At 46.6% G+C, this 8,932-nt stretch overlaps 2 protein-coding genes across 2 annotated transcripts; both read right to left on the reverse strand.

The window, feature by feature from the left end:
* Window positions 1–563: 563 nt before the first annotated feature.
* purb (purine rich element binding protein B) lies at window positions 564–3,369 on the reverse strand. The gene has a single exon (XM_004074460.4). The coding sequence runs from the start codon at window positions 2,537–2,539 to the stop codon at window positions 1,454–1,456; it is 1,086 nt and encodes a 361-aa protein (XP_004074508.2). The 5' UTR covers window positions 2,540–3,369; the 3' UTR covers window positions 564–1,453.
* Window positions 3,370–3,976: 607 nt separating this feature from the next.
* LOC101159520 (homeobox protein MSX-3) lies at window positions 3,977–6,953 on the reverse strand. The gene is made up of 3 exons (XM_023960524.1): window positions 5,990–6,953; window positions 4,887–5,140; window positions 3,977–4,798 (listed from the first exon to the last, which is right to left on the reverse strand). Exons 1-3 carry the CDS (start codon window positions 6,246–6,248, stop codon window positions 4,469–4,471), a joined length of 843 nt encoding a protein of 280 aa, XP_023816292.1. The 5' UTR covers window positions 6,249–6,953; the 3' UTR covers window positions 3,977–4,468.
* Between the last annotated feature and the right edge of the window lie 1,979 nt (window positions 6,954–8,932).

The raw sequence follows: 8,932 nt of genomic DNA on the forward strand, positions 1-8,932 counted from the left end.
ATCCTTGTATTAAAAAAATCTTCACTTTTGTCTCCAAAAGCCAATTTTGGAATCCAACCGACCCAGAATACAACTACTGCTTGTTCCTTAGACACACGGAGGCGGGGCCTAAAAGATCCTCTGAAACAGATTAATCATTTATCGCATAAACATAAAAATGCTAACATAAAAACACTGTTAGCAAAACTCCAGCGGAATTCAGAATCTGCTGATCAACATAGATCGCCTAAACATGTTATTTACACCGTGTTATTTCGGTGTCGCTGGCAACATCTCTGATGTTAAAGGGCTAACTTTGGAGGACGTCACCGAAAGTCTGCGACAAAACTTGGAAAAAATACAAGCACTACGCTACGTCGCACGATCCAGGCCGAGGAACCTTCAGCGAAACCGAAGAACAACCCCTTCAGTCCAGCTGACACGTCACCAACCACCGAGAGCAGAAAACGTCGACCTTTCTCCGAAAAACAACAGCAGAGATTCAACATGGAGGACGAGACCCCGGACCTCAGGGACCCATTGGAGCTTCAGGTAGAGGAGAAGATCAGGAAAGAAGCAGAAAATGTCCTTTAAGAAAGTAACTTTGTTTTATTTGCAGTCTTAGATCTTCTTTAGACAATAACAATTTATAAGTATTTGAAAATATCTTTTGCTGGTCTGATAATACTTTTTTTTATAATTAGAACTTTGTTTTAATATAGTTCTCTTTTGGAAAACAAACAAACAATTAAAAAAAAATCCATGAACGAGTTTCTGTCCCAGATCTGACAGTGTGTTAGTCTGGTTCTGTCCGGCGCTTTGAAGCCGATTGGAAAAACTCAGGAGGCGGCGTTCTTCGGCCGACTGACCGCCGTTTGGACCCTTGGAGCTGTTTTAGTCCCTCATGTGCCGTCCTCTTGGTAAGACGGGGGTCTGGTCCCCCACCGCAGCGGCGCCGGATTCTCCAGAAACCGGCCAGAATCCCTCTCTGCTGATCTGAACTGGGTCCGGTCTTCCTGTTTGGGCTTACAGCTAATCCTCAGACATTTGGGGTAATCTTTTCTGATGAATGGCCTGCAGATGCTGCACTGACAGCTCAGGGCTGCTGATCCCAGCGTCCACTAGGGGGCAGCACTCCTCCCGCTGAGCTGCTGCAGAGACCCTGCCTGCAAAACTACCTGGATGCTCAAAGTGAGCCGGAAACCCCGAAACTCTCCTCCTTTACGTCTTTACTTTTTTTTCTTGAGAAAAATAAATCATGACTCTTTTTTTTTGACACACGTCATGTTAACACGTTTCACTTTCAGGGATTCACACAACCACTCCAACCCTAAAACACCGATAATTCCCTGCACACTTACTGTTTACGCCACAATACTGTAGAAGGCTATTACAGCACGAATCGTCATGCACGGTTTCTGTCATGGAGCGGCGCGCGCGCCCGCCCGCCCGTCCGTCCGTCCTCCCGCGCGCCTCATTCGTCGTCCGGGTCGTCGCCCTCGGACTCGTCCCTCCTCTCGTACATCTTGTCCCGCTGGCGCTCCTGGATCTCCTTCATCTCCTCGGCGTACCTGCAGAAGGCGCCTCCGAACTTGCTCCAGGCTTTGAGGGGGATGGTGATGGAGTTCCTGTAGCTCGGCTTCACCTCGCTCACCCGCAGGAACACGCCGTATTTGTTGGAGCCCACGTCGAAGAAGAAGCGCTTGGAGTCCACCGTGATGGAGGTGCCCTCCGGCAGCTCCGCGGGCCCCCCCGCCGCGGAGCCCCCCGTCAGCTCGTCGTCGTCCCCCCCGTAGTCGTCTATGAGCTTCGCCAGGGCGTCCCGGAACTCTATCAAGCCCTGCGCCGGGAGGGCGATGGTCTGGCCGGAGACCATGCCGCCCATCGGGCCCCCGACCCCGAAGCCCGGTCCGCGGTTGGCCGTCTGCCGGATCCGCAGGAACCTCCCCCGCTGGTTCTCCTTCAAGTCCAGGTAGTACTTGCGGTTCTCCCGGACCAGAAACTCGCTCTTCAGAGCCCGCCGGGGCCCGCCGTCCTCCCCCGCGGTGGCCTGGGCTATCTGCTCCGGGCTGCTAGGCCCCAACTGGGCGTAGTGCTCGATAAAATCCCCGAGGTAGTCCCGGAACTCCGCCGCGACTGACAGCGAGAGGGTCAAGCGACTTTTGGAGCCCCCGGCCCCGACCTCGGCGATCTTGATGAACCTGCCTTTGCTGTTCTGCTTCACGTCCAGGTAGAACCGCTTGTTCTGGATGTCGAGGCGCTTGGACGCCAGTTCCTGCGTCTCCTGGTCCCGCTGGAGGTGCTGGAAGCCGCCGCCGCCGCTGCTTCCTCCGCGCTCACTCCCGCTGTCGCCATCCGCCATCTTCAGCTCCACCATTCGGCTTGTGCCCCCCTCTCCCTGCCCGCCCGACCAGCTCTCACTCACGCGGAGACGGGTGCCCTTCAGGGAGCCCTGTGATTGGTCAGCGCGGTTGGCCTTTCCGCAGCTCCACACAGTGACGGCCTTCTCATTGGCCCTCGGGCTTTTCCAGCCACGCCCATAGATAAAATCTCTCTTCATCCATTGGCTCACACCCAGATTCGTTGCGTATTTTCAATCCAATTTCTTATTTAACCTTACTCTTGTTACATAAAATTTTAAATAGTTTTATTTTTTATTTGTAGTTTATTGAAATATTTAGTTTCAAACAGTGGTTTATCAATAGTTACTCATTTTAAAGTAACTTGTATTGTTCGGTAAAAAAAAACATAAAAAAAACTTGTAACATTAAAAATGGAATAAAATTGGTCACACATATTAATACTTTAAAAATGTCGAAACACATTTTGAGCGTTTAAATGTACTTTGTTGTTGCAGTACCTCGCTGAGTCGACAGATGGCAGTTTAGCTCCCATGACGAATAATCCAAGATTTCTTCGGTTCCTCTCAGCTCCACAGGGGGGCAGCAGAGCTGCGTCAGATCTGACCAGGTTTGGATATAAACTGTTTTAAAAGTAAATATAAAGAGAAAATGCTCTAAACAGGAAAGGTTAAGTAATCCAAGTATAAAGACTACTAACATGTAATTCGTGTAATAGGTTTTGATGTAGGTTATGGTGTATTTGTGGTCAATGACATGAATGAATAATGGACAGAAAAGAAAATAGTGATACACATGGATTCATTTGTATAAAACCTAGGAGTGGGAATAAATAAATTTTTTCTTTCTCCCACTCCCCTTTTTAAACTGTTGTTTATTTAAAAAAAGTGTATCAATAAAATAACTGCATTTATAATAAAGTACATTATGTGTACATACATGTCTGTGCTTATCTATAGATGATACATGTATCATTTAAATTTGTCTGTTATCATTTTTACGTGCTTGAAATAAATAAAATTCTCAGTTTTTGTGAAATAAATTCAAATTTACTCTAATTCTTCGTTCCAGATTATGAATGCTGATCTTGTTAGAACTTTAATACCATTTTGAATTTAAGTAATTGATGATTGAGTCATAATTGATATCAAGACAGGATTTTTTTGTCAGTATAATAATAGTTTTTCCACCGGAGACTCTGATCGACCGTTGAATGTAAAGGTTTCAGCACACGGAGCTCCACTCCAGTCAAAGCTGTGATAATCTTTGGGGAAAGTGGAACGCACATTTTATCTCATAATGCTAGCAGATGTAGAGTTTGATGTATTTCCAAACATACTTTCTGTACTTTTTCTATCATTAAGCATTTAAAACCTTTTTTATATTTTGGCTAACGGCAACAGGAAGTAGTTACAATGATAGAAAATACCTTTTTGGTTTTGTGTTAACGTTTGCAGCAGCAGGATGATCTTCAGGGCGTCTTGTTTTACACAAAAAACAACTTCATGCTTAGAAAACACAATAGAAAAATAAACAAAAAATAATGGTTTCTATTTTGCGTAACAGTCACATAAATATAAGGAAGTTTAGGATGAAGTAAAACTGCAGCTCCTTCTGACAGAAAAAAAAGCAAAATGTTGACGCCCTGAGTTTAAATGTTTATTATTTTTTTATTTATTCCCAAAAGTATTTGAAATGACATCTTTAATACACCATAAACAAATGTCCCAGCCTGCAGAATTCTGATCTTTTTTCTTTCATTTTAAGTTAATTTTTACACAAATAGAAAAGAGGAAAATGGCCCAAAGCAGCTGAAGATGCTGCAGAACAAAGAAAAACATGTTTGGAAAGAGCTTTGAGGAAAACGGAACGGAGACTTTTGCCTCCAAAGCCGTTTAAATGTCACCTTCATCACATCGTCACGGATCGTTTCTGCTTATTGTTGGGGATGGAAATGAAGGAAAACTGCAACATCTGTCTGAGCAGAAAAGCTTCAGCTGGTAACTTCAGAGTAATGCACGCAGACGAGTACTCGAGTAAACCAAAGTAATCCTCTGAGCTTCTTATTTCATGACAGACGTCAGATTTTTGGCGGTATTGCACTCCATCCCGTTTGGCCCAAAGGCGGCTCAGTAGTACGGGGGGTAAGTGGGATACGACCCCCACAGGGGAGCGGAAGCGGGGGGCAGCAGGACCCCGGGGAGGCCGTTTAGCTGGTAGAAGGAGTCCAGGGACAGAGCGGAGGTGCTGGTCAGCGGGCAGCCGTAGTGCAGGCTGGTAGGGGGGCTGTAGGGGGCGGCGTCCGCCGGGGGGAGTCTGGCGTAGGGCCCGGGCCTGTAGGCTTGCAGCTCGGGGCGGTGCAGGAACTGCGAGGCGGCGCTGGCCTGGCAGGCGTGCGCCAGGGCGTCCTGAACCGAGCGCTTCAGCTTCATCCGCCGGTTCTGGAACCAGTTTCTGATCTGAGAGGAGAAAAGACGGACAGAAATTCTTCCAAGCATCTCCACAGGAAACCATGGCAGCTCCATCAGCTGTGAGGTCACAGCTTACCTGTTTGTCTGAGAGGCGGAGCTTCCTGCAGAGCTCCGCCTTGTCCTGCGTTCCCAGGTAGGCGTTCTTCTTGAAGGCCCGCTCCAGGACGTCGATCTGCTCCGCGGTGAAGGCCGTGCGGGGCCTCCGGCCAGCGGGCGGCGACGCCGGCAGGGAGGGGGCAGGTTTGGCGTGGGCCGAAGGGGAACGGGAGCGGCTCCCTTCGCTCTCGTAGCCGGACGTCTCCTCCTCGGCGCTGAGATCCGCTTCAGGGCCTGAAAGCAGCAGAAACGTGTGAAACCCGCAGCTCAAAGCGACACAAACGGATCCTTCAGGACGGAAACAAACAGACGAGAGGAAGAAGAATCTGAGCATCGACTTCAGGAAAACCAGAAACGTTATTCTACATTTTATCTACAAATATACCTTCAAATTCTGGCAGTTAAAAGAACATAAATAATCAGAAAAAGACATTTTTGAAAGAAATGACAAGAAATTAAATAAAAGCAACATTTACTGGATAAAAATAGGAATTATGAGAAGCATTAAAGGATTTTTGTTTAACCCTGGAGAACACACAGGGTCAAATTAGGCCACTTTAGTTTTTTGAGTTTAAAAACAAACCAAAATCCATTTTTATCCATTTAATAATTTTTTGGCTGCCACTAAAAATGAATGAACCAATTAAAAAAGTCAAATTAATTTTAAAAGCCCAAAAGAGACTCGTTCTTGTGTTTCCAGTTTGATTAACTTTTACTTTATTTATATTGCTCAATATTCCAACTATAGCCGTCTCAATTAGCTTCAACCAGTAGAGTTTAGGAGTAAAACAGTAAAATCTTGATTTTAGAAAAGTTTAGAAAAGTTCCTTCAACTTTATTTCAGTTTAAGCTCCAGGTCACTTCAGGACGCTCCACGAGGAACGTCCAGCAGAACCTGAACTCATTCTGGAAGCAGTTTTAGGCGTGAGCCTCACTGAGCAGCAGAACCACAGCAGAACCACAGCAGAACCACAGCAGAACCACAGCAGAACCACAGCAGAACCAGCAGCAGAACCACAGCAGAACCAGCAGCAGAACCACAGCAGAACCAGCTTCTGGCAGGATCTCTGCTTGTCGTCTTACCTGGCGGGCTCTTCTGCTCCTGTCCAGGTGAACTCCTCGGCTCCAGTCTGCGGTAGAAACCCGGCAGACTCTCTGCGTGCGTCCCGCAGGTCGCTGGTCTGTGGTCGGACCCGGGGGGCGGCGGCGGCGGCGTGGCGGGTCGGCTGCTCTGAGCCATCCACTCAATGGAGAAGTGTCTCCTCATGGCTGGACTCCTCTGGTTCAGCTCGGACCGACACTCTATAGGTATGTGGCCGACCCCCCCCCAGCCTGTCTGCATTTAAACCTGCCCCCCCCCCCGAAGATCAAAGCTCACATCCTTCCTCCCTCCTTTAGTTTTCACAACTGGAGTAATTAAGACGTCCCATTCAGTCTCAATGAGGCTGTTAGGACGAGGCTCCAGAGAGTCTGCCCCCCACCCCCCACCCTTCCTGCCCCCAAAACAGATAATAGACCGAGCCCGACCCGTCTCCACCGCACCATCCCCACCATAAACAGGTCTGCAGGAATGTCCACGTGGGCGGGGGCGCCTCTCCAAATCCACATCATCTCCACTCGGATCCTTCCCATGATGCTCAGCGGTTTCTGTGAATGACACCCCCCACGTTCAGCTGATGCTGAAGGTCCTGCTTCTGTCAGACGGGGAGGAAAGATGATCCACGGCGGCTCCAGGGGGGGCGGAGCCTCCAGCTTGATAGGCGGCAGAGCGAGCGGCTTCATATGCAGACGACGGCTAATCCGGGATCATCCAGATTAAAGGTGAAGTGTGACGACCATCTTCACACGTCAGGAATGAAAGGCTCTGCTGATGAAGAGGAAGACGAGGAGCTAAACGCCGCAAACTGAAACCTGAACTCCAGTTTCTGTTTCAGGTGGAACCGAAAATAAAACGGCAGGAAGATGAACATGGTTGATCTCAGTGATGAAGAGTAAAAAACACCTTCGTCCTGGTCTGCTGTTGATCTGATGACTGCGATCATTTTAGCTGAAAAAAAGGAAAAACATGATCAACCAGCTGAACGGATGCTGAACAATGATAATTAAGATCATTAGGATTATTTATTTATTAACACAATTATAAATCTGCACTCAATTCAAACTTAATTTTACTTATAAAGCACTTTTCCTGTTGCAGAACACTTCAAAGAGCTTTAAAACAATCAATAGATTCCAAAATACAAAACCAAGCAGAAAGAAAAAATACAATTGAAACGTTGGAGGGTCAAAAATGTAGAAAAAAATAAAAACTATAGGATAACATATCTGTTAAAGTTGTTTTTTTATTTATTAATTATTAAAAAGCTCCATGCTAAACAAAGTTTCAATCAAAGCTTAAATAAAAAAACGTATATAAACAGAATCCTCAGGGTGCTGAGCACAGTAAAGAAATGTAACACCAGCTTCCTATGATGTAATAACCTCAGAAGAGATTTTTGTTATCTTTAGATATAGTTTAAATAAGAATATGATAAAAAAATGATTCAAAAACAACCTAAATGTAATACATAGGATGTATACAAAATAACTGAAAATTAGTCAAAAACCAAATGAAAACACATCAAATAAAAGCTGACTATTGATGTGCTGTAACTTAGTATAAAACCGGTTAAATAGAAGCAGAAAAATACTAAGATATTATGAAAATTAGCTGGCCTTAAACTTAGGCAACTGAACATCAAAAGCATATCTTAGATTTTGTAAACGTGTTAAAAAGTAGCTTTATGAAAAATTAAAATTTCCCCTTAAAGGGAGACAGAAATGGGGAAGGGGGGTGGCTGCCCAAGCCCCCAAAAATGACAGATGCGCCCCTGTAACTGCAGTTCAAACAACAAGAACCTTTATTTTGAAAAGACTTTAAACTTAAATAAATAAAACGTCTAAGGTGGATTTTCTTCGCACTTTGATTTAGAATTGGTTAATGAACCAAACTGATCAATGAGAGTAAAGCAGCGCGAGGACGGCAGACGTGAGGAAGAGGATGAAGATGAAGAGCGCAGCCCGCGTGGGCCCGGGAGGAAGGAGGCGGCGCGCAGGCGCCGTTCTGTGTGCAAATGCCGCGAGGATCAAACCGCGCGGGATGATCGCGTCAATCACGGCTCTGCATTGATAAGATAATGACCGGGGGGGGGGGGGGGGGGGGGGGGGGGGGGCACTCGCACGAGCGGTGTGCGCGCGCCGGACTTTCTTAAAAAACACGACGAGACCGGAACCGAGACCGAACCGGTTTATCAAACGCTCTATTGTTTGAAAGCAAATGGAATTCCAACCAGAACACCAGAACCGGGTCCAGAGCTTTTATGTTTTTAACACCTTTAGATCAATTCTCATATTTTTGGTTTAAAACTGATTTTTCAAACATTCAACTCCAAACTGATTCCAGTTTTAACTTTTTTCATTTAGTTTTCTCCAAACAATTTAGAACCAAAAGGTGGATTTGATTTAAGATCCGGATCAGTTGAAGTCTTCTGCTGGAAAACGGGCTCAGAATTTGAACCCATCAAGTCTAGAATGGGACAGATGGATGATGGCCAAAGGTTCTGGGTCCAGCCGTAAACGGACACATTCACACCTTGATGGCGGCCCTGCGGCCTCCAGGCGCCAACCTGGAACCACCAGGAGAAGTGTGGGGTTCAGCGCTTGGCTCAAAGACACTTCAACACAGGAAAATGTCCAACTTTGAAGACTTTAGTGTGATGGTTCCTCTGCAGGTCAGTGACCTCACCTGCTTCTACATCAGGGGTCACTAACTAGCGGCCCGGTTCTGGATCCGGACAGAACAGAACTGACTAAAAATCCTTTCTCAGCAGCTTGAAGGGAACGGACTCCAGCATGCGAGGAGTGTGTGTGTGTGTGTGTGTGCATGTGTGTGTATTAATGTGTGTACATAAGCGTGTTGATGCTCCTGATCAGCAGTGACGCCTCCTCCTTGGCCCCCAGCTCCCGTCTGAGGAGAACCCCACCCCT

The sequence above is a fragment of the Oryzias latipes genome, chromosome 12 (assembly GCF_002234675.1).
Source record: "Oryzias latipes chromosome 12, ASM223467v1".
In the NCBI taxonomy this organism is placed as follows: Eukaryota; Metazoa; Chordata; class Actinopteri; order Beloniformes; family Adrianichthyidae; genus Oryzias; species Oryzias latipes.